We start from the raw sequence: 26,674 nt of genomic DNA on the forward strand, positions 1-26,674 counted from the left end.
TATTTTTCCAATAAATTCGAAGCTCCACATGAGGATGATAGTCTTTCCTTGTTCATCCTTGTGCTGGAGTTTGGCCTTCATTTCATTCCTTTTTTAATTGTTTTCAATTATTTTAACATCTTAACATCTGGCCATGAATAAAGTTCTGCATACTGATCCTGATCTCATCCCTTTTTGTCCCCCTGAACAGTTGACTCACCAATGGGGACTCTCCATTGCAAGTGTACCATCCCATGGAGGTTCAAAGTGGGAGCAGAAGGTCAAATTGCTTTATCTGTCATGTCACCTTTGTTTGAACTTGAGCTGTTTACCCTTTTCACAGATATATACAACCCACTCTGCTCATAAAGTCTCCACATTTCCTTGGTGGGGATCCCCTCAATCTTATCTCAAGCCATTTTCCAGCAAGGCAGCAAACACTTCCTTTAGAGAGTGTTGATTCTTTATCACCTCATCCCTCCTCTTATCACCTCTCATGTTTTGTTTGGGCCCCTATTCCCCCAAGTCTCCTAACTGGTGGAACTTTGCTATGACTTTTCTTATGGGTTTTCCGGTTTCATTTATCAATAAAGTCATCAAAACACTTTCATTTGCGTGTGGTACCATCTTAATGATCCTATTCTGAATTGGAGCTGATAGTGCAGTCTGCAGCAGTGTCTGCATCTCCAATAAAAACAGCAGTCTGCATTCCTTCCTCCTCCTTAACACACTGAATACAATCCCGTAAAGTATACCAGGGTTGATCTGCAGCGGGCCATTCCGCTTCCATGGGTTATGTTTTTGTTACAGCCTTAATAAGTTAGTTTTCCTATTGGTGCCTTGGAAAGTGTCCTGAACAAGTGAGTCGAAGCTTAACATTACAAATTTTTTACTATCTCTGAATCCAATCTAATTTCTGAAGCCCCTAAATTATGGCAGCGAACACTTCACCCATCTGAACTACTACCTAAGTTGTTGAATCCCACATTCCAGTCCCATTTCTCAGGGTCACTATTTATTCCTGCCTCTATGATCACTGCATTCACTTTTTTCCTGTTTACTTGACCCCTTCACTTTTGAAATTTATATTGGGCTACCCAAACAGCCACTACAGTGCTCCTGTTTGATGTGTCCAATTTATCCATTAATAGTTATTTGGGCACTGCACCATACACCATAACTGTTTTTCCCTGCATACTTTCTTCTCCAAATCAATCTTATTCTTACATACTCGCTTCCTCTGCTGATGCTGCTTTCGATATGCAGCCAGCAGAATCCACCCTCATCTCCCTAGAGCATTCACTTGAACCTTTTATAAACATTTCACTACATCAAGGGGTTCTGCCTTCATAAAACAGGAGTCCCAATTCACACGTAAACCATGACATGGCCACTCAGCAGCCCAAGGACGATAAGGTAATTATTCCCAGCCAGGAATATCCAGCTCTACATCTGCCTTAGCAACAGTTTTCTATACCTTAAAAAAATGCCATTTTGTTTCATATCCTGCCGACTACACCAAATTGTTCTGCTGACAGACATGGTACGCAGCAAAACAACCATACACTAGCTGTATAACATTCACAGTTTATTAAAGGTCATAGAACAGCTGCACACCTATGTTTTCCTGCCTCTTTCTTACAGTCACAATGAATATAAACGTGCATACTCTACTGAATATATTTTGACAAAAATCATACCTTGTTATGTGTTTCAATCATGAATGGGAATCACCTCTCATCTAGGTTCCCATCCATTACACTGATGTTAGATTTGGGAATGTGGCTATCAATAACAATGGCAGTAATAGAAATATATGCCTGCAATGTGCTACTATAACTGGAATAAAAGATAATTATAAATCCTTTTATTTCAGCCCAAATTACTGGGACCATAGTACTGGCAGATGGGACCATGTTTTGTCCTGATACTCTAACAATAGCTTTTACATGAAAGTCCAGGGGTGTTAAGCTGCCTTACTGAAAGGAGATAAAACTTTACACGCAGCTACTATGTAAATTCCATGAATCATTGCAGCCCACATGATTTGTGTACCACCAGCATAGACGAGAAGTGGGCTGAAATGATTTTTTTTGTAGAAAGCCGTAAGAAAAGTAAGGTTGATAAATCCTGTTAAGAAAAATCTGAGGCATCTCTTACTAATTTGATTTTAGATGCTCCTTTATTTGGAACAGAGAGCCAATATCACTGATCACACTATGAAGTGCTGGTCAGGTTGATTTCATTTATTGTGCTGAGTTTTGATGCTAGATATTTAAGTGCCTATCTTGAGTAAATTAGATGCTTCAGTGGATCAGGCAGTTGACCAGTTTGGGCCTAACCAAGGTGAAACTTTGGTCTTCAAGTTACCTCTTTCTCTTTCCATTTGCACTTTCGCTAATTTGTTCAGAATGCATGAACACTGATATTGCTTTTGTTATGAGAAGACAATTGTTTATGATGAGATTATTTCTGAAAGCTTTGTTTTATTTAGGTAGTAAAATACTGATTTTGATCTCTGTGTTCCTGTCAGGTGGCTGCTTTCAGCAAGATTTATTTTTTCTTTGCATATCCATAGTGCCAAGTGATTCCTGGCCCGGATATGCATGTTTTGCTTCCATTTCCATTCAGTTGTGGCTGTTTTACTCAACACAGTGGGAATATGAACTGGTTCACAAGCACCATAAGTTTTGCTTGCTTAATGTTTCTGAATGTTCATTTAGTACTATTTTTCAGTATTTTGATTGCAGAAGGAGAAAGACACAAAACATAAAGAGTATTGAGTAGAAAAGCTTTGACAGTTAGTTGCCTGTTTTGATTAAATTATATTTGATGAAACCTCAAAGTACAAAGCAGAGGAACAGCTTTTAGGCTACCCAACTCCCTGCTGTAAAATGAAGTGAGCTGGACTTACACCTGACTGTAAAGCTTTCAGAACGATAGACTGGCAGTCAGAGATTGCCAGAATTTCTTTGCAATCCTGGATAATCTCTTTTTTTATGGATGCAGAAGCATATGTATGACAAGTTGTCCTATGCTGGTCAGAGCCCTAAGAGAAACAGAACTGAGAGTCTTGCTGTAGCTCAGCTTTTTGGGTGGATGCAGTAGTCAAGTTTTCCTGTGGCTTGGTTTTTGCACTGAATTAAATAGATATGAATATGTCCTAGGTTCAGATGTAACAGTTATTTTTCTCCTTCCTAGTAGCTGGTGCAGTGCTGTGTTTCAGCTTTAGTCTGAGAACAATGCTGATGACACAGTGATGTTTTAGTTGTTGCTAAGTAGCGCTTACCGTGGTCAAGGACATTTCAGTCTCATGCTCTGCTGGTGAGGAGGGGCACAAGAAGCTGGAAGGGAGCAGAAACAGGACACCTGACCCAAACTAGCCAAAGGGATATTCCATACTACAGCATGTTATGCCCAGAATAAACTGGGGGGAGTCACTTGGAAAGGCAGATCATTGCTCGGGTCAGGCTGGGTTATCAATCAGTCAGTGGGTGGTGAGCAATTGTATTGTGGATCACTTGAGGTTTTTTGTTTTTTTGTTTTTTATTGTTATTTCCCTTATCATTATTATTTGGTAGGAGGCTTGCCAGGCTGGTCAAGATGATAGCTTTAAACTCGATGTGTTGGAGGAGGGGGGCATCATTCCATCCCAGCATTCCCAGTCAGTTGCCAGCACCTATAATAAATGGTTTGGGCAATGTAGAAATATTCCAGCTGCTCCAGCCAATGAGCTGGCTTTGTTCAGAGCTCGGCTCAGATGCCTCTGTATAAATGCCTGTAGTATGGGGAACAAACAAGAGGAATTAGAGATGTGTGCACGTCCATGGGGTATGATATAATAGGCATTGCAGAAACATGGTGGGATGGCTCCTATGACTGGAAGGCTGTAGGTTCTTTAGAAAAGACAGGTCAGGCAGACGTGGAGGGGCAGTTGCTATTTATGTCAATGATAGGCTGGAGAGTATGGAACTCTGTCTGGGGGCAGGTGATCAGTCAACAGAGAGTTTGTGGGTCAGGGTTAAAGGGAGAACAGCTATGGGGGACATTACTGTGGGGATCTGTTACAGACCACCTGATCAAGAGGACTCTGTGGATGAAGCACTCTACAGACAGATAAGAGCAGCCTCACGCTTGCAGGCCCTTTTCCTCATGGGGGCCTTCAACACCCTGACATCTGTTGGAGGGACGGTACGGCCCAGCACAAGCAATCCAGGAGGTTCCTCGATTGTGTGGAAGACAACTTCCTTCTGCAAGTAATAGAGGAGCCGACAAGGAGAGGTGCCATGCTTGACCTTGTGCTCACCAACAGGGAAGGGCTGGTTGGAAATGTAATCCTCCAGGGCAGCCTTGGATGCAGTGATCATGAGATGCTCGAATTTGAGATCCCCAGAACAGTGAGAAGAGCGTGCAGCAAGCTCACTGCCCTGGACTTCAAGAGAGCAGATTTTGGCCTCTTCAGGAACCTGCTTAGTAAGGTTCCATGGGATATAGCCCCAGAGGGCAGGGAGGCCCAAGACTGTTGGTTGGTATTCTAGGATCACCTGCTACAAGCTCAGGAGTGTTGCATCTCAACTAGAAGGAAGTGCAGCAGGAGTGCCAGGAGACCTCCTTGGATGGGTAAGGAGCTGCTGAGGAAAATTTGAAGGATAGAAGAGGCTTATAAAATGTGGAAACAAGGACAGGCGTCCTGGGGAGAATACAGGGATATTGTCTGGGACGCTAGGGTCCAGGTTAGGAAAGCTAAGGCCCAGTTAGAATTAAACTTGGCTAGGGATGTGAAAGATAACAGGAAGGGATTCTATAGGTACATTGCAAATAAAAGACAGACTAGGGACAATGTAGGCCCCCTCTGGAAGCTCTCGGGAGAACTGGCTACCCTGGATTTGGAGAAGGCTGAGGTTCTGAGTGACTTCTTTGCATCAGTCTTCACTGGTAAAGGCTCTGACCACACCACTCAAGTCTTGGAAGGCAGATGCTGTGCACAAGTCCATGGGACCTGATGAAATCCATCTGCGGGTCCTGAAGGAGCTGGCAAATGAAGTTGCTAAGCCACTGTCCATCATATTTGAAAAATCATGGCAGTCAGGTGAAGTTCCCGATGACTGGAAAAAGGGAAGTATAACCCCCATTTTCAAGAAGGGGAAAATGGATGACCCAGGGAATTACAGACCAGTCAGTCTCACCTCTGTGCCTGGGAAAATCTTGGAGCAGCTTCTCCTGGAAGGCATGCTAAGGCACATGAAAAACAACAAGGTGCTTGGTGACAGCCAGCATGGCTTCACTAAGGGGAAATCCTGCCTGACCAATTTGGTGGCCTTCTATGATGGGGCTACAGAACTGATGGACAGGGTAGAGCAGTTGATGTCATCTGCCTGGACTTGTGCAAAGTGTTCGACACTGTCCCACACGACATCCTTGTCTCTAAACTGGAGAGACATCAATTTGATGGATGGACCACTCGGTGGATAAAGAACTGGCTGGATGGCCGCACACAGAGTTGTTGTCAATGGCTCAATGTCTGGCTGGAGACCAGTAATGAGCGGTGACCCTGAGGGACTGGTGTTGGGACTGGTCTTGTTCAACATCTTCATCACTGACATGGACAGTGGGATTGAGTGTGCCCTCAGCAAGTTTGCCGATGACACCAAGCTGTGTGGTTCGGTTGATACGCTGGAGGGAAGGAATGCCATCCAGAGGGACCTTGACACGCTTGTGAGGTGGGCTGATGCCAACCTTAGGAAGTTTAACCATGACAAGTACAGGTCCTACCCCTGGGTCAAAGCAATCCCAGGCACGGCTACAGGTTGGGCAGAGAAGAGATTCAGAGCAGCCATGCGCAGAAGGACTTGGGGGTGTTGGTCAATGAGAAACTGAACATGAGCCAGTTTCAGTGTGTGCTTGCAGCCCAGAAAGCCAACCATATCCTGGGCTGCATCAAAAGGAGCGTGACCAGCAGGTCAGTGGGGGTGATCCTGCCCCTCTACTCTGCTCTTGTGAGACCTCACCTGGAGTATTGTGTGCAGTTCTGGTGTCCTCAACATAAAAAGGACATGGAAGTGTTGGAACAAGTCCACGAGGGGAGGGCCACGAGGATGATCAGGGACTGGAGCACCTCCCATATGAAGACAGGCTGAGGAAGTCGGGGCTGTTCAACCTGGAGAAGAGAAGGCTGCGTGGAGACCTCATAGCAGCCTTCCAGTAGCTGAAGGGGGCCTATGAGGATGCTGGAGAGGGACTGTCCATGAGGGACTGTAGTGACAGGACAAGGGGTAATGGGTTAAACCTTAAACAGGGGAAGTTTAGACTGGATACAGGGAAGAAGTTCTTTACTGTAAGGGTGGTGAGGCACTGGAATGGGTTGCTGAGGGAGGTTGTGAATGCTCCATCCCTGGCGGTGCTCAAGACCAGGTTGGACAGAGCCTTGGGTGAGATGGTTTAGTGTGAGGTGTCCCTGCCCATGGCAGGGGGGTTGGAACTTGATGATCTTAAGGTCCTTTCTAACCCTAACGATTCTATGATTCTATGTTTCTATGATTCTATGATTATTATTCTTAGTAGTAGTTGCAGGAGTAGTTTTATATAATACTTTATTTACTGGGCTGTTCTTACCTCAACCCGTGGGATTTACATTCTTTCTATTCTCCTCCCCATCCCAGCTGGAGTGTGGGGGGAAGAAAGGGGTGAGGGAACAAGTGGCTGCATGGTTCTGAGTTACTGACTGTGCTTAAAGCCCAACAGAATAAAAAGTATACCGGAATACCCCTCCAGATTAACAGACTGGTTGAAGTCTTCACTGTTTTTAGTCCTTTCTCCTGTGAAATGCTTCTGTTGGCAGATACAGTACTGAAGGAGATCTTCAAAATGGTTGCAATATCATGGGCTATGTACCTATGTACAAAAAGTAGATTGATAAATTTGCCTAGCTGTTGCCTGATGCATTAGGTGCATTAAATTCATAACTGAAGTTTCCTCAAAAACTGGGTTTTCCTCAAGTTTCTTGGGGCAGTCATACCCAGCACCTTCTATGCAGGATTTTCCCAAACAGTCATGAGCTTGGCTAATACATAAAGTCTGTTAAGGAATCATTAAGCAGGATTTCCCCCCTCTGCCTTTTTCTTTTGGTTTCCAAGCCCAAGAGGCTTAAAATAGGCCAACCCAGAGCATGTGCCATTGGTGTCCTCTCTTCCTATATAGCATGTAAAAAGCACTCTGAAACTTGAGAGATTTCCTGCATTTTACAATCTCTGCTCTGTCTAAGACTCTTCAGATTGCACCAGGGAAATGTCTTACTGTAGCTTTGCTCTGGGCTTTGGACCCCTCTGGCTCAACGAACAGTTTTAAACAGTTTCCTGGCTAGGAGTAATTTGCCCAAGGATACTCAGATGCAAAAGTGATTAGCTGCTCTTCTAGGGAGGTGGAGAGAGGGATTTGTTTTAGACAAATTTTACTTAAGAGGAGAGATTGTACCTAATTTTCCCATGTCCTGGATGAGTATTGTAAAAATAAAGGTTCTTGGTCCTGAAGGGTGGACATAGTATAAACACACTTTCTCCTGTGTCTTGTATATGGGAGCAGAAAGACAGGCAGAGAAATGCCCTGTTGGGAGATTTAGGTCTGGATTAGGGGATATGCTTTCTTGGGATTTTTTTTACATTATACAGGGTTGCATGTAGAATCATAAACCCCATGCCCCATGGACCTGTGTGTGTCTAAGTGGTGTAGCAGGCTGCTAACCTGGACTGGATTATGGGGGCTTCATTCTGCTCTACATCCCTGTCTTCCAGCTCTGGGGGCTAGGTGTTAAGGGAACAACTGGTCTTACTATCAAAGACTGAGGCGAAGAAGGCATGAAGTACCTCAGCCTTTTCTTCATCCTTTGCCACTGTGTTTCCCTCTGGATCCAATAAAGGATGGAGATTCTTCTTAGCCCTTCTTTTGCTGCTAATGCATTTATAGCTATGTTTTAATTGTCTTTTACGGCAATAGTCATGTTGAGTTCTAGTTGGGCTTTGGCCCTTCTGTTTTCTCCTTACATACCCTCATGACATCCTTGTAGTCCTTCTGAATTGCTCAGTGAGCAGCTACCCCTAACTTCCATCCATCCTGAGTGCTCAGCCTTATGGAACACAAGGAAATGATGCCCAAAATTCAGAAAATGAAGGTCACAATTACCATATCACCCAGTCGCTCTTCAAGGATGTTTTCTAAATAACAACCCCCAAGGACAGTGTGCCATAGTGCTCCACAGTGCAAGGTAGACGCCAGTTGCACTGCACAGTCAGTACAATACTTTCTGTGGCTTCCTGTCTCAACAGATGTCAGAAGTCTCTTGATGGAAAAAACCTTTTCATATAGGCTCAGTTCTGTCACTTCTGTTATAGTAGGGAGCCTGCTTGTCCCCTGGTGCTCCTGCATCACCTGTTCTTTCACTAAGGGATGCTTCAAACAGACGTCCTTGGGCACGGTCGGAAGCTCTTTTTTTTTTTTTTTTTTTTTGTCCATAAGGAAGCCAGTTCCCGTATTTCGAGCTAGAGATACGTGTCCACAGGGCTTTCTGTCGGAGATGGAAACAGTGACATCCAGCGGCCGCTTTGGTAAGAATGACATCATGTTATAAGACCGGTGTAGCGACCTGCAAGGGAGAGGCAGCAAAGGGTCCGATATGCGCAGGGCGTGCGTGGGGCGTGCGTGGGGCGCAGCGTGCCAGCAACTTGGGCTGGAGGTAAGAGCGGCTTGTCACTCGACTCCAAATTCAGCCTGAGCATTACTCCCCTGGAAGGGCTCTGTGGGAGGGCAGATGACAAAGGAGAAAGGTTTGAAATGCTGCGTTTCCTTACCGTGCAGAATGCGTGTTTTCCGGTATGCCTCCATTCAGCTTATGAATGTCTCTGGCTTTCAGCATAAATAACTTTAGGTACAGGAAAAGCTCACCAACACCATCCTTTTGAATCAGGAAGTTACCTAAATTTACAGACAGCAGTACTTAATGTGTTACGCTACCAAAAATGTAACTGGGATTCTAGGATCTATTCAGTATGGTAGAGAGGTTCTGATTGCTTTGTACTAACCTGACAGGTCAGCCAGGTCCACCCTCAATGTCACATTATAAGGCACAGTGATCAGTTCAGGATGTAAGAAGAGGAGTCCCATAAACATAGGTGTGTTGGTAGCAGAACTTCCATGGTACGACATAAGCCCAACCTTACCTGGGTCAGGTGCATTGCTAGTTTCAGTCTGTGTTTCACAGGGAGGCCTTACAGCAGCCTTTCAGTACTGAAAGGGAGCCTATGTGAAAGCTGGAGAGGGACTTTTTACAAGGGCTTATAGTGCTAGGACAAGAGGGAATGGCTTTAAGTTGAAAGAGAGTAGATTTAGAGTAGATATGACGGTTAGACACTGAAACAAGTTGCCCAGAGAAGCTGCGGCTGCCCCATTGCTGGAAGTGTTCAAGGCCAGGCTGAATGGGTCTTTGATCAATCTGGTCTACTGGAAGTCGTCTCTACCCATGTCAGGAGGGTTGGAACTAGATGATCTTTAAAGTCCCCTCCAAACCAAACCATTCTATGATTCTACAATTCTATGATTCTGTGATATTAACATCCAGTGCAATGAATGAGTGGTTTCCCTTAATTATCTTAGATTGTAACTTCTGTTAAGTCATGTTAAAATGTATCATTTTGATTGTAGGGTTAATTTCACCAGAACAGAAAGGAGCAGTTATTAAATGCCTCCCTTTCAGTAGAGGCAAGATGAAAGCATTATCAGAACAGTTTTAACAAGTAATGTATAATCTGCATTATTTTGCATTGTATTGTAGTGCACACTTTTGTAAATGCTTCTTTAAAAGAGAAAATCCAATTCTAAGTTTCAACAGAACAGCAATTCACATTAGTAGGCTTCCTTTCTTGATGAATATATTTTTAATGTATAATTATTTTGTACAACTTCTTCTGAACTTACAAAATTCATGCCTAACTTCCTGTTCTCAGGAAGTTCTGTCTTCAGTGTCTGCCCCATATTAAGCCTTGTTTGGATCCATAAATTAGCTGCTTATCTGCTTTGCCTTATCTGCAGGACACAAATGTGTACACTTCCTTGGAGACAAGGGGAAGAAAATATGGCTTTGAAGAGACCAGCCTCTGCCTTGCAGAGGGAAGATTCAGGAATCAGCTTTGTGTTTCAGTGATTACCTGAGATAAACACTTCGACATGCCACTAAAATCTCTCATATATGTTGCTTAAGTATATAAGGATCTGCACTTGATTTTATTTATTTACATGTTATTTTACTATGGGATTTGTAAGCCTAAAGCACTCAATTTCTTTTTTTTTTTTTTTGCAACCCCACCCTTGATCTGTATCTTGAACTACAATGTATTGTTTGGACTTATCTAGGGTAGATTTGTATGTTATAGCACACCTATTTGACATAGTTCCACACACTTCTCATGAAGGAATGAACACCAGAGAATAGGGATACAGATAATCCTGTCTCTCAGCCTTGCTGTTAAGCCTGTCTTGAGTAAACAGGTGATAAACTGTCCATGTCCTTTTTTCCTCCATCTATAGGCTGTGCCACTTTCTCCTGCAAACTCAGTGCTGAAGTTAATAGACCAAGTGGCCTTGTCCATCCCCCAAGGGGATGGCTTGCACCCATCCCTGATGCTGGTGCGGGCAAATGGAAGTATCTGTTACACATCGGTAGTGTAAAGGCACTTCAACGTACCGAAGGAAAACACTAGGAAACCACAGAGCTGCTGCAAGGCACCATTACCTCCATCACCTAAACAAAATGGAGACGGTTGAATTTTTTTATCATCGTCAGTGGTCAGTAGGTAGCATCAGATACTGCTAATGAGAACTTGTTACCCTGTAAGTGTCCACAGTGCGTTACGGCCTGAACATACCCAGACATGTTATAAGAGACTTTGTTTGGACTAGGGCAGATATGGTTTGTTTTCTAGACTTGTTGAGAAACCAAGTAAGTATACAAAAGTTCCAGATAAATGTTTAAAGGACTGCAGTGGTAATGTAAGCCCTAGCTTTCCAGTGAGGAAAGGGAATGTCCCTGAATTCCTGTGTACTTCCCATGGTGGTTGCTGCTCCTCTCTGACATAGCTAAACTGGAGTGGAGATGAAGTCAATCTGCTCTGGCTAAAATGCCAAATGCTTCAGGGAGAAAGTGATCTGCAGAACTGGAGATCAGGCCAAATTTTCTGAATCTTTGGATCGTTCTTGCAGCAGGGCAGCTATTCACTATCCCTCAGATAAGGCCTGAGCAAAGAGCAAGAATGTCCTGTTAGATATTCATCAAAAACCATTTAACAGCTTTGTTGAGATGGGGACTATTTATTCCATAATAAACTGTTGTCGCTGTAAGTTGCTTGTGTAAGTTACGGTTTTCTGAAGGACATACTACATTATTAGCCAAATAGCATGGTAGAAATGGGTTCTTCATAAACTAATCCTATTACTAATTGCAGAGCTATGGTATAGTTCTCCAAACATCTACTCTGGAAAAAAGTGGGATCTAGCTGTATAGTTTGTGATGTGAATTTCAGAGTTCATTGCTTGTTCGTATTTTCCTTTAAGTCGTCTGTCCCCCATTCCCCATTTGCGCACCTCTTGCCTGGTCCCTCTCCTTCCTGAATTACAATGCAGTTACTGTGGTTCAGTAGCTGTCGGTTAGAACTCAGGTTTGCGACTAATGTTTCTAAAGCTTTTTTAAGAAAGTAGTTTTTCAATCAGATTTGCTAGTTTTTTACTGGTATTTTCAGAAGTTGTTTTTTTTTTTTTTCCCCCTAAAGACACAATTTTAGTTTCAAGATTTTCATTAGTGAATAGTGAAATGCTACACTGGTAGTTGAATTTTTTGTCATCTTTCAAAAACAGGGGAAAAAAAGATTATGTGCTAAAATTTTCAGTAATGTCCTTAGAACCTTGATATGTTATTTTTTCCAAGCTTGTTAAGAAAATTCTCATCTTGCACACTGAAAACAAAAACCACTGGAATATCTCGTATGGATAATTCTATCACCTCCACAGGCTGATTCAGTGGTGTACATGTGACTATTTAACATTTGGCTACATGTTTAAGTGAGGAAGGTGTAGCAAAAAGTTTCAGTTTTAGAAGGTGGTAGGAGCATATCAGTCTCTCCAACCATCTGTACAGTTGTCAAATTTCTTGTTTTGAAATCCAGGCTAACCAAGACAGTTTCTCTCATAGCTGTTCTTTTCTCACCCATAATTCTCTATAACAGTAGCCGGCATCATCTGCAGTGGGATGTCTGCAACTGTTCATGGGCTACTATTGTTATTTCATATAAACACACAGCAGTACCCTTCTCTCAGATAATGCATGTCATTATTGCCTCCCAAAAGGTAACCCAAATATACAATATTTATGCCTGCAGTCAGTTGAAAATTTCAACATAATGAAATTGTGGACTTTTATAAGGTCTTTGTTTTTCCAGAAATATAAATAGGATGAAATTCAGGCTTGATATGCAAATATAGTGAGGGTTGACATAACTGTTAAGTTCTTGCTGTATTCAGTCATGAGAATAATGACTGCCGTGGTCAACATTAAATGGAGCTCTTTGCCATTATGCAATTATCAGATTAAAAGAGACTAAACTACTGCCCTTAAAAGCTGCAAAATTGCAGCTCATGGGAGTTAAAATCAAAGCTAGTGATATACTGCTTGCTTCCAGCACTTGGCTGAATTTAGGTGGTGTTACCTGAAAAATCCCAGGGAGACCAGAAATACAGTGTTACCTGAAAAGAAACATAATGACAACTGTCTGGCACAAATTCGTTTTTTTTTGTTTTTTTTTGTTTTTTTCTTAAAGCTTTGAATATGCCACAGTCTTCACTAAAGAGCAGTCCCAGAAAACAGAGTAGATACATTCTGATTGACGAATTCAGCATTTCCTTCTCAGAAATCTGAAGTAGAGTTCCTTTCTGAACCATTCCCCTCCTGAAGTGTGATGGATCTGTGCAGAACTGTTCTGAGTATCTGAACAATTTATTCAATTGGCTAGTTGTTTCCTGTGTTTCTTTTACAATTAGCTAAAAGACATTATCACTGTGAAGGCTGATTTGTGGAGGCTGCAGATCGTGACCATGACTTATTTTTGTGTCAGTGCCTTTTGTTTCAGCATTTTTGTGAGGAAGTATCAGAGCTGGTTGTAGCTGCATGAAGAGAGAGAAGACGACTTCTTTCTTGAGGAATATGAGATACCAATTCAGAGGAGATTATAGGTACTAGCATATTACTTGTTGCCCTCTATTTTTAATGAACTTCTTTAGCTACAAGAACCAGCAATGCCACCCATCTGGGGAGACTGCCATACAAAGGAGCATGCTTTGTGGAAGCAATTTAGAAAGGATCTGCAGTCAATGCTTATGTTTTCCCCCTTGCTGAAATGGCAGCTACAAATAAAAGAAACTATTCCCTCCTTTTAAATGAACACACTAAGAGGTATGTCTGTCTTGGCTCAAACTGGGATCTATTATTGGCTGGAATAAGGAATACCTGAATGACACCTGCTCTTAGAGGTGGAAACTACAACATTCTGTCTGTAAGCAGAGTGCAAACCTTTTGGTTTTCTTTAAAGCTGAACTAAAGGTAGAACTAGAGCAGCTGGACATCTTAGAGAAAAGCAGCTGCCATTGCATTGTTTCTTTGTTGCTTTGAAAGCAAGTGACCATAAATAAATGCGCCGGTAAAAGCAGATGTTTTGAACTACATCTCTTTTTTTTTATTGCAAAACAATTGTTACAGAAATTTCAGGAAGTTCTGCTGCAGTAATTGCCAACTTCTGCTTTTAATTACGTATCTAAACACAGTCTAAAAGTGCATTGTGAATCCAGTAGACCTTTGGAAATGACCATTTTCCCTAGTGATATACATTTAGACAAATCATACTTGAAAAGCTTCATATTAGTAGGAATTTGTTTAAAATGACATTTTAATAATTTTTCTCCCTTTATAAATGATTGTTATACACTTACAAATGATAGCCCAAATAATAAATGATTAAATAGATATTAGTATAGTATATTGCAAACACTGTTCCAGACAGCAGCAGCAGCATATAGACTCTCCTCATGTACAACAACTGCAGTGGCGGAAAAAAGATACAACTTTAACACAATTTACTCTTCTGCAGGCTTAAATTTCATTTCACAGCCAATTCCCACTTCTGTCCCTTTTCCTTCCTACCAAATACTAAAATAAACAAGAGTTATCACTTCCCTGCAGCAGAAACAGCAGCAATTTCATAATCAAACATATTTTCCTAATAGCTTTTTAAAATAAGTACTGTGTGGCTCTACAAGAGATCTGAAAGCATACAGCAAACATTAAAAGATCAGAGACTGTTTCACAACCAGTCGGGCTCAATGGCTCAGTTATTAGACATCCCACTTGATGATGACTTAGGATAATCTGTGTCATGACTCAAAGTAATATACAGTTAGAAACACAGAATAAACCCATCCTCTGACAAAATTTAGAGTACTCCATTGAAATCTGCAGTGGATTTTCTGCAGATTTGCACCAGCATCACTAAGACCATAACTGTAGCTGATCTCAGAAGAGAAGCCTGTGTGATCTTTAGTGTTCAACCTGTGATTGCCTATAAAGCAGGATAACTTACAGGGGTGCAGAAACTCCATCCCTTCACATTCAACATTATGGTTTCATGCTTTTATGACAATGTGTGGCAAGGCCAGTGAATAACATCTAGAGGAATGAATGGTTTTGTTACGTAAGCAGACACCCCCAACACTTTTATTTCTATCCAGTTTGAATCGTGCTGTTATTTGAGGTGGATGAGAGAAAATTCATGCTAGGAAGCTTCCCATTTCTTTTGAAGAAGGAAATCTATACTTGGTATCTTTTAACAGAACTGAAAATGTGGCCTTTGTTGAAACAGTTGTGCATATTTGTGCAAAAATGCAAATATACTGTAATTTTTTAAGCAGGTGAGAGACATCACAACTACTTGAGTATTCCTAGGGAAATCCAGGAATGACCAGCTCACATCCTCCCTTCTGGTGATCATCAGATCCTCTTAAGTATCTAACCTGAGCAACATAACAAAACATTTATGCTTGTTTTGAAAATTTCTACCATGCATTTACAGCAAATTTTGTTTCACTGTCTCGTCTAAGCTAATACTTTTGACAACTTTTCCTCTCAGGACAGATGCTTGGTTGCTCCAACTGCAGTCATTGGACTAAGGCTGTGTGCTGCTACCAGCACTTCTTTTGAGCAGGTATTTGTGTATTTGCATTTTCCATGCACTGGCAGTTCCTAAGAAATGAATCATTTTCTTCTCATACAAAAAATACACCTAAGATATTTATCCCCTGACAAAAGGCTATCCATTCCACAAAAGGTACAAATCAGGTTTGTTTGTTTGTTTTTTTTACCAAAAATTTATAAATGGAAAACGAAAAAAAAAAAAGCAATCTACATCTGGAACCCAGAGGGATTTCCTTATGTGGATGAATGGACGTTTTGGTTTTTAATTATATTTTCAAATTATCCCCTCACTGCCATTTGTTAACTGGCACTTGTGCTAAGAACAATAATGTAGCACCTTATCTCTTCCAAAAAAAGAGAGCCAAATGTCTGAGCACTGCTGTAGGTTCGCATTTTGTGTTGAGTATTTCAATTTCATAAAATACAATTGTAATTTAAAAAGAATAAAAAAAAATCACTTACTTTGCTAAAGATCAAACATAATGGAAATAATGTAAACATCCAAAAGCTTGAATTCACTCCTAACTGGATTCATCTTTACAGGCAGGCAATAGCAAAATGTTAAATCTCATAGTAGTCCAAAGAAACTCATGGAACAATGCATGCATTTTCATTGACACAAAAGAAGACTGGACTGTAAGGAAGAGAAACTACTTCAGTCATATCACACTGTTATTGTGAAAGAATAATGTGCTATAATCCAATACCTAGGACAAGTGTATACCCCAACTGCAGAATAGCATCACTTAAACTGGAAACAACAGAACAGATTACTATAGGAAAATATTTATAAAATATTGTACAACGCTTCCTCAGTTGACCAACATATGTAAACAAAGAGCTAAGTTCATTTGAGATTCAAAATATTATTAAAGTTCATTTATAATCTTTTGCATAACATGCCAGTTCATCTTTCACACTATCACAACTCACCTGTCAGAGCCCACATTGGCTCATTAGAGGTTTATACATCAGCTCACACAGACATTTAAGTGGAGCTATACAGAGAAATGTGTGAAACAAACCAAACACGCACTGTGACCAGAAATGCATATTCCATATGTAAGCTAATAATTGGATAGTGGAACTTAATGCGTGATGCAACATGTGCTATTTTAATTGAATGTTACAGATCTATAAACAAGACCTCATAATGTGATATAAAAACTGTCCTGTAACGTTCACTAATAGTACCACATGTCACAACTATACTGGTTTATATATGGGAGTTATGTATATATGTGTGTTTATATATATATTTCATAAGTTATCCTTTGATACAGAATATGTCATATGGTACATGCTATAGCTACATGATGATGGATGGTAAGACTTCTACTTTCACTAAATGGTCGTAATGTTGGGAGTGGGAAATCTGGTCCCATTGCAAGGAAAGGGTGTTTAACCAACAGATTCAAAAAGGACCAGTTTAATGCAATTTGTAAAAACCAGGTGAAGATAAAATAATCTAACATCCATCATAATATATTCTATAGACACCACATTGTAGAACAAATGGGAAACATTCAGGAGCAGTATAGTGTGCCGACATCTTGCAATCACACTTTTAACATCTGATTTTACATTTTATAGATAATGGCAAATTTTAAGAGGTAAATAAAGTGTCCTGTTTCATTTTACCTGGAATGTGTGCTCCAGATCAATAAAGTGCTGTATCCTGAACAGCTTCTGGGTTTGGCAAATTCCTTTACCCTGACAAACTAAGCAATGAAATCTATCACAGAGGACAGCCCTAAACCTTGAACTAATTCACTATGCATTGCTGAGGAATTTCTAGTGAATCTAAAGTTTCTCTAGAGTCAGCCAGTATTATGGTGACGGTGGAAGAGTCCATGAACAGTTTCAGCAGACATTCGTAAAAGTAACAAAGAAAATGAAGTGAGAATATCCCCCTCTACTCACCAAGGATAGACATATTTGGAGAAGCCTTAGAAGAAGGCTGCTATCAAAAGTTGGCACATTTGAAGCAGATTGTTAAATACAAGTTCCTTTGCCCTAAGGCATTTCGCTATTCAACAATCAGCCTGTGACAAGCATGCTTCATAATGCACAGAAAGGTTTCTGACCTTTCTCGGTGTTGCCATGTGACTGCAATGCTGCACATGGATGGCAAGGCAATTGCATAAACACGGTGTCTTGGTGGAGTTTAGCTCATTGAAAGCCTGATCAAATAGAAGAAAGCAAGGAACATGGTGGTACAGGAAGTATGAAACACATTGTGCTTAAAGTCCCCATGCTGCATTTCTTTATTTCCTTAACTTTCCAATGTAGTGACTCAGTAACTAAATATTTTCAGCTTTTTTGCCTCTTTTCTTGAGGCTGATAATTATTTTCATGTTTGGGTTTGTTGCCTTTCAGACTTAGCTCTCATATGGTGCTCGAAGTCTCCAAGGGTGAGCTCCCAGTTAGAAAATATCAGTCTGCATTTTCAAAGCTGTGTTAGAGATTTAGAAGATAATTTCCATTTAAATAATGGGAAGTATGTACTCCAATCACATGTTCATTTTTAATAACAAATAGAAGTTAGTTCTACACACATGTTGGTCTGTGTAGAGATGTTTTAATTTTTAATAGCATTAGCTTCAGCTCTTTACAAGCTTATAAGTTGTGATGTTACAAAGGATGTGAAATTTTGATTCCAGTTGCAGTTCATACTTTTCCACCCTTTCCCTGTCTTCTGCATACCCTTCCACCTGTGACCACTGTGGTATCTTCTCATGAGAAATTTGAAATTCTGGTTGACATTACGGACCCTTGGAACATGTATGGGGTCAATGGAATTACGACTGTCTTCAATCAAAAGCCATACCTAGAAAGACTTTAGCCTACTGAAATGCACACTGTGTAGTATGCTGCTGAATGGTGGAATCCTACTCTCAACGGATGGCTTTTGCTGTTTACAGACACGTACAGTTTCACTTTGGTCCTTTAACTTACCTTAAAAGCATATACACTTTTTAGTGCTATCCAGTTCTCTGCCAAGAACATTCTCCCTTAAGCAACTTCAGTCTAATTGCATTAATCTGGACTGAGACTGATACATCTTGTATACTTTGAAATGTTCAATTATGGCCATGTTATCATGAAAAAAAAAAAGAAAAAAGGTGTATATTTTTAGGAATAATGTAAGTGAATGATGAGAAAAATTGGCAGCTCAAACAGAACAGCAAGAAGAGTCTGGTAGCAGCCTGGTGGACAAATCTCCCCAGTTCGTATACCTAATGAAATGGAGCAGTGAGAACCTGACAATATTACAGTGCTGTGCTCTGATCACCCTGTTCTTACTGTTCTGTCACATCGTTTGTGATGTCAACATACTGATGTCAAATATGTCAACATACTGGTGACAAATGTGGTTAAAAAAATAAATATATACTATTCCACTTAATTACATTCATCCTGAGCTTCCTCAGCTGCACTAGAATCTAGAATGCCTGTTTTATACAGGTTATCACCTGATATTTTAACATAAATCTTTCCTCCATTTAAGTTGCAGTACAAAAGACATTTCATTTCCCTTTCTGCTCTTGAAAATACAAACTTTTTGTGGCACTAAAAGTTGATACAAAAAGAGACAAGTGAACGTTATGGTTGTTATCTTGTTCATTTTTCTTCATCTCCAGAAGTGTGGAATGCAAGGGATTTGGGAGACTTTAGGTTTGTTTGCTGCCATTTACTGCAGAAATAAATGCTTTTCATCAGCCATCACAACAGTGAAACAGATGAAAAAGAAGTTGTGATTGAAGTTTAGAACATCTAACTTGTACATGTCTTTTGCCAGTTAATTCCTGTATCCTGCAAACTTTAATGATGATCAAAGACCTTAGGATGCTTTCTAATAAAAGGCAGATTTCTGAACCTACTAATTTATTTCTTGCGACTTCATAAAGGGGCTAGTTATAACTGCTGTTTACTGAAAACTCTGTACAGCTTTAATCCCTCCCTTCTTCCTTAAGTGCAAATGTCAACTGGGGCAAGATGCAGTAACTCAGTGGGCAATGCTGAGACCAACAACGTACTCTCTTGACCAGTGCCTAATGCCAACTGGAGTTGGCAAAGAGTGACAAGAGAGATTTTTTAAGTTCTGCTAAGAAAGATGGACTGGAGAGCAGGCGACCCTTGGACTGCTGGTGAGCTTTGTCTCGGCCTAGCTGTGCTTGCTTTCAAAGCTGCGGAAAGCTCCCATTCTTGACAGTCTCCTCATGGACAGGTTGTCCCCCCTGCTCTCTGGCCTTGAGGACTTACTCCTCTGGAAAGGGTTTCGCAGGCCTGTTGCATTTCGCTGTCTGTCAAGTTTGTCGCTGATAGAGTAGCTCTTTCGTGTGTGCTGTGCATATAACATGTTGGACTCCTCTGCAGAGTAGCTGTTGGCCCGCTCTATTTTAGGAATTGGGATGCTGTTGGGCAGAGCTCTTGAAGAATTGCCATCTTGAGGAGATAAGGGGATCCCCTTTTTGTCTTTGGCCTCAATATCCTCATGATCAGAACTTGGGTGGCTTAGTTCAGCTTCTCTCTCTGGGTGGCAACATCCCAAGTCCTCCACTTTACCTCCAAGACTTCCAGGGAAACTGGCCCTCTCTGCGATGGCCTGGGGAGCACTCACACACCTTGTGTCAATACAGTCTGTAATACTTGTGTACTCTGCGGTCTTGACTGGGACACCAAGGCTGCTGAAGTAGCTCCGAGATGGAGAGAACATAAAACTGTGAGATTTCACAATTGGTGTTTCTTCTAGAATAAATGGAGTTGTAGCCAGATAACGACTGCTTTTAGATCGCTCTAAAGCATGATACAATGGAGGGTCTGAATCCCAGGGGATTTGACAATCTGTGATTTGTGAATAGTCTGAAGAAAATGCTCTTGTTTCTATTCCAGAGGTTTCCTCACAATCAAGACTCCTGCCAGAGATTTTTTCGCCAGGTGTACTGCTAATGTACGCACTGTTAGCCAAAATGGAGGAGGCTATGTGAGCCTGCAAAGCTGCATCTCCAGTACCAAGAATATTTATGGAGCTGTCGAGAGGCTCTGTGTCAGAATGAATCTCATCCATGGCAGAAACATAGATGTCAATACAAGAAGAAGGCCTTCTGGAGTCTGGGGCAATTGACAAAGTGCTGGTAGGGGCTAAGGGAGTCTTTCCTTCTTTTGCTATCGAGTGGGAACTGATAGCTCGATGCAGGCTTGGAGACCTTTCCTTAAAAATGCTTTCAAACTTTTCCAGCCCACACTTGTCCTTCATGTTTGTTGCATAGAAAGAGTGGCTTCGCATGCGGGGTGTGATCGTAGGAGATGTTGGGGACATGGATTCCTCTCCAGTGGGATCTATGCTTTCTTGAAGCTTGTAAGTATTTCCTTCCTGACTATTGAAGCTACTCTGCCTCACAATGTAGGCTGCATCAGTACAGTCGGATGAGGTCCTGGATCGTATCTTGGTTGTCTCACCTCTTTCTATGCCAGTCAGTTTTTCTAGGGCAATCACCATTCGTCCCATCATATCTTCCAGCTGAGCAAGCCTAATGTCAACAGTCTGCAGAGACGCCTTCATGCAGTGCTCTCGCTCATTTACTTCTTCCAGTCGCATGGCCATGTTCTCTACCCTTAAAAAAAAGAGAAGAATTAAACATGTTAATTTCTACAAAGCAGTGAAGTTCAGGTAATAGGACACCAAAACAGACATGAAGAAACAGGTCTTAAAATTCAAAGCCAGTCTACACTACCTTAGCTGCTTCAAAACCCTGCTAAAAATGGTTAAGCAAATAAATATTGCTTGCTCAGAAAATTGTGGGTTAAACCAAGGGTCTCTGCTGTGTAATGTAAAGGGAAATTTGGGTGTGCTGATGACACCAAGCTGTGTGGTTCGGTTGATACATTGGAGGCAAGGGATGCCATCCAGAGGGACCTTGGCGTGCTTGAGAGGTGGGCTGGTGCCAAGATCATGAATTTAACCATGCCAAGTGCAAGGTCCTACACCTGGGTCGGAGCAATCCCAGGCACAGCTACAGGTTGGGCAGAGAAGAAATTCTCAGCAGTCCTGCAGAGGCCTTGGTCAGCAAGAAACTGAACATGAGCTGGCTCCAGAGTGCGCTCGCAGCCCAGAAAGCCAACCGTATCCTGGGCTACATCAAAAGGAACGTGACCAGCAGGGCGAAGGAGGTGATCCTGCCCCTATACTCTGCTCTCGTGGGACCTCACTTGCAGTATTGTGTGCAGTTCTGGTGTCCTCAACATAAAAAGGACATGGAACTGTTGGAACAAGTCCAGAGGAGGGCCACAAGGATGATCAGGGACTGGAGCACCTCCCGTATGAAGATAGGCTGAGAAAGCTGGGGCTGTTCAGCCTGGAGAAGAGAAGGCTGCGTGGAGACCTCATAGCAGCCTTCCAGTAGCTGAAGGGGGCCTATAAGGATGCTGGGGAGGGACTGTCCATGAGGGACTGTAGTGACAGGACAAGGGGTAATGGGTTAAACCTTAAACAGGGGAAGTTTTGATTGGATATAAGGAAGAAGTTCTTTACTGTAAGGACGGTGAGGCACTGGAATGGGTTGCCGAGGGAGGTTGTGAATGCTCCACCCCTGGCGGTGTTCAAGGCCAGGTTGGACAGAGCCTTGGGTGTCATGGTTTAGTGTGAGGTGTCCCTGCCCATGGCAGGGGGGTTGGAACTAGATGATCTTAAGGTCCTTTCCAACCCTAGTCTTCTATGATTCTATGATCTTACTATCATTTAGGCATCAGTCTAACTCTTGTTCTACCAACCTCTCCAACACAACAGATTAATGTTATTGCAAGCACAGGATATAATTCCATAGATTACATATGGAAAGCAGTTGAATTTTTCTCATGTTATTAGTTATCTGTGCTGCTATTTGATTCTATGATTCTATCCCAGGGACTGTGTTATTACAGAAACATTACTATGATTTGCTGCCTCTTTGCTGCCAAAACTTCTAATTAGGTTGTTATGAATGAGTAACACTTAGAGCAGACACCACATGACATTCCAAGTTGTGCCACAGGCAGGATCACCACAGCTACTTGCAGAACTAAATAATATAATGAAAGTGGTCAATGTGCCATAGAAGGTAGGTAACATCCCATTTTTTTTTTTTAATGGTGTTTGCCCCAGGGTAAAACATAGCTAGTGCTATGTGGAGCTAAGGAGATAATTTCTTTGTTCTCTGATTAATCTTTAGCTCATCTTTATATATATATGAGCTCGTAAATACATATATATATATAAAATAAAAAGTATAAGCTATTATATTGAATGTGGGTAATATCAAGTAAAGTATGCATAAAAACTGCGGGGAGGAAGTTCTGATCCAACCATACACAGCCTAGATAAGGTACGCAGGGTAAGATTTCTCCATTAGTGTGATTGTGCTTTCTGTAGTCTGTTTTAATAGGTTAGAGATTGACATGATGGCTTTTAAAGTTATTTTTTAGCTACCTATTCTAACATATAAAGAAAAAGATTAAAGTATTAATAGGTAATAATTTAATGTGTGATCCTAATTTAAACTTCAGTATACTTGATCTGCACTATTGGTCTGTCTCATTTTAAAATTATTTTTGACTTTAAGGTAAATTTTGTACTAATTCATACTGATGGCTTTCAACCATTTCAATTTTCTGGTTTCTAAAACATCTCTACTAAAGGCTTGGTGTCCCGTAATTTTACGCAGTGAAAATGTCTTTAGCACATATGAAATTTCTTCTTGCAATTATTTTCTCTGATTGCAGCTCCTATGGCAGGCCAGGGACCTCCATTATCTGCCAAAATAGTATAAAAAGCAACACATTTATATAGTTATCTTTGTGTGATTTTTAAGGTTACAATTCTGGTTTTTCCATTCCTGTAAAAATGAACAGAGAAATCCACTGAAAAATGAACAGAGAAATAACAGGTACCAAACGGCAGAATTTCTACACTTTTGTGTTCACAAGTCTCTTATTCTCTGCCTGTTGGTGCAATTCATACTCAAATATTAATCGGCACCCTGTCAATCATAGTCAAGGTTTCTGATGAGGTAAGTATCATCTTCTACTAGTGCTAGTTGAATTTCCACAAGCGCAACTGACCTGGAACTGGCAACACCATAAACACTCTTTCTTGCCCAGAAGGAAACCAGATTTTAGCAATGAATGAGTATCGGGTAGCATTTATGCCTTGTTAATTAATGCACAGATATTCAGCTGGTGAAACACTAAGGTCTGACTGCCTCATGGTAATGAGCAACAGCAACCTGCCTGTGCAAGAAAGAAGCGGGAGAAGTGTGACACCACTCCCTATAGCAAGTCTCACATTCCTGTGAAATACAGGCTTTCTCTGTTGAAGATCATGAGTTTTGAAAGCACAAGCACAGCAAATCCTGTGCAAAGAAGTAACTGTATTGCTGTCATCAGACTTCAACAGAATGATCAGGTAAGAAATAAACTAGCAGTTTCAAAGAATCTCATTCTACTCATCATGGCAAGGGGTTGGAACTTGATGATCTTAAGATCCTTTCCAACCCTAACTGTTCTATGATCTGGCTATCATTTAGTCACTAGTCTAACTCTTGTTCTACCAACTTCTTCAACACAACTGACTAATGTTATTGCAAGCACAGCATATAATTCCATAGTTTATATATGGAAAGCAGTTGAATTTTCCCCCATGCTATTAGTTATCTGAGCTGCTATTTTATTGAAAACAATTATAATTTTGAAATATCAGCTAATAATTGAATGCCTCATCACACATTCATATTCTGTAACAACTGTTCCAAGGCGATGAAGAGATGCAACATCACGATTTTAGGGTTGTCCAGTCCTATGGAACAATTTCAGAAACCTCCTGGATTTTACTTGAGAATGCTCAGATTATGGCCAAAAAGAAACATTTACCCACCTAAAGCTACCCAAGAACTGGAATATTTATAACATTCTGTCATTCTGTGAAAGTAACAAGCTAACTGAACATTTCCTTTTTCTTTTTATTTTTTATCTTTTTCTTTATCTTTTTCTTTTTTTTTTTTTTTCTTTGAGAGATGTACGCAAGTGAAATAATTCTTAATACAAACGTAGCCAGCTGAATCATTGTGCTTGGTTGCGTATCTGGTATCTGTAATATGAGTACAACTGTCCATAGTGAAGTAAGTCTTGCATACTGTATTCCCATGAGGGCTGTACAATGCTACTGAATGCAACTAATGCATCATAAGAAGAACCTAGAGTCATACCTTGTAGGTACACATTCATGTATTTGTTCTGCCTTCCCTGAACATGATCTATTAGCTACTGACAGAGGCACAGAGTGTAAAACCAGTGGTATTGCTGGCCAAGATGAAGAGAGACTTCTGAGTTACATATTCTGTTGGTTGCTGTGGAATTATCACAGATGTGAGTGCATTGATAGTTTTGGGAAATTTATGTAGAAACTCAACAAGATAAGGATACTGCAGTCTGGGTTCAGAAACCAGAGGTACAAAGAAATGTGCATAGATAACTGAAAAGTACATAAGTGTATTTACAGTGGATTGACCCTGACTGTAATAGCCTGAGTGATGATGATCTCCAAAACCAAAGCTACTAGCTGAACTCAGTTATTTTTTGTTATATATATTGCATATGGCCACTCCCAGACCTTTTAACTAATATTTATTCTTTTAAGTAGTGATATTTTATATTAGTTTAATGTTCAGCTCAATCATTCATCACACACAACAGCACCATGCTCTGGGAGTAATCCTACTACAAACATAATAAAATCACATCAAACCACAGCCAAACACTGTGGTCATAAAAGAATATGTTCTGGAGAAATACAATCATAATCTGGTCCTCAGAAAGTTTTATTACACAAAATCTTTTATTTTCCCATATTTTTTTTATTATCTTGTACTCAGTGAATAGACAGCTAGAGCTGTATTTCCTTCAGCAACAGTTTTGAAATACAATCCTATTTCAAAATAAGAATGACCAAGTTTTGCTTTGCATTTTTTGCCCCATGTGTGTTGGAGACAGTATAAACCTTTTGGGGGTCTCACAATACCCATGTATGATGCCTTCATTACACCTGTGCTTTTCCTTACAGCAATATTTATCCAATGTATGAGAAGGCACAAGCCATCAAAACAGATGGGAATGAAAACAGAAAAAAAGGAGGCTACATGTAAAATGTGTATTAAACGTGTTCTCCTGAAGCTCAAAAATTTCTAATAGTGAAACAAGCCTAGGTTATCTGAAGACCATATTCAGTAACCAGGAAATAAATAAAAGGCCATAACTGGGAAGTTGGCAAAGATTTTATATTACTTTTGATGAGCCTTTTAAATTATGGTTTGGGAGATGATAGCTTTTGCTGGCATTCATTTTGGTTATATTTATTTTTAACTTTTGCAGGTCAGGTCATCAATAATGTAACTGAAATAATGATTTAATTGGAGTAAGTCACTCTTTTCAGCAGCAGACCAATTAACTGAATGCTAGTTCACAAGTCTCTTCTGTGAACCTATGTCTATTTTTAAGGTATGATTTGTACTTCAAAATCCTTTTCAGCTGCTGCAAAGACTGTAGACAATGAAAGTCACTTACAGAGGTACCTACCTGCTTGTTATAAGCTTCTGTACAATGGTTTGATTTAAAGAAACTACTGACAGCATTTCTCAAGCATGTAACAAGCCATTGGTACCTTGCCTGACATCTTTCGGTAAAGCACTGCTAATGCAAGTAGTCAGCCAATTTTCTTAGATGCAGTGGTTTCTGCAGGCTAAGGACATTGGGTTGTCCTCGCTGCTTTCCCATGTGGAGCCTAAGATCACTTAACTCTTTGTGTCCACGGAGAGAGGCCGCGGGATTCACAGACCTCTCCTGCTGTCACTCTGCATATGTGGCCTGGCCCAGCAGGCTCAGTAACGGCCCTTTTACCAACCCAGATCTATTTCTGTGCACTTCGGCATGCCATCTCTGAACTCAAGACAATAACTATGACTTAATTCACATGCATCCTGTTAGTGTAATTGCACTGCAAACTATAAAGTGTTAGGGTGCTGTAGTAATGAACACCATATAGTACCAAAGATGACATAATAACATCTACTCCAGCCAGATTATCTGCTTTTTAAATACTGTTAGGATGTGATTCTGCTCCCTTTGGAATCAACAAGAGGTTTTGCATTGGGTTTGAAAGAGTCAAGACCTGTCCATGTAGATAAAATACCTTCTGATGAGATTGTTTTAGTGGCTTCATGCCAGATCAAGAAAAAAAATTCAGTATTTATCAAATTACGCATGCCTCTGTGCAGGTCAAAATATGCCACTGAAAACTTCATGGTGATTAGAAAGGAAGGCTCTCCAGGAAAAGTTATGATTCGTCTGCTGCAATGAAGTGAATTTGTCCAACTTTGTTTTCCTCAT

The 26,674-nt window shown here is 40.8% G+C and overlaps 1 protein-coding gene across 10 annotated transcripts in view; it reads right to left on the reverse strand.

Moving 5' to 3' along the window:
* Window positions 1-18,629: 18,629 nt before the first annotated feature.
* The window catches only part of TRPM3 (transient receptor potential cation channel subfamily M member 3), a 409,666-nt gene continuing 401,621 nt past the window's right edge, over window positions 18,630-26,674 (reverse strand). For all 10 annotated transcript variants that reach the window (XM_057402153.1, XM_057402147.1, XM_057402146.1 and 7 more), the window contains one exon: window positions 18,630-20,874. In XM_057402153.1, the coding sequence (XP_057258136.1) occupies window positions 19,425-20,874 (1,450 nt within the window). In that variant the 3' untranslated portion in view covers window positions 18,630-19,424. The remainder of the gene's footprint in view (window positions 20,875-26,674) is intronic.

This window comes from Pezoporus wallicus, unplaced genomic scaffold (genome assembly GCF_028554395.1).
Source record: "Pezoporus wallicus isolate ANWC-B61680 ecotype Strahan unplaced genomic scaffold, APGP_CSIRO_Pwel_v1 contig_6275, whole genome shotgun sequence".
NCBI classification, from domain to species: domain Eukaryota; kingdom Metazoa; phylum Chordata; class Aves; order Psittaciformes; family Psittacidae; genus Pezoporus; species Pezoporus wallicus.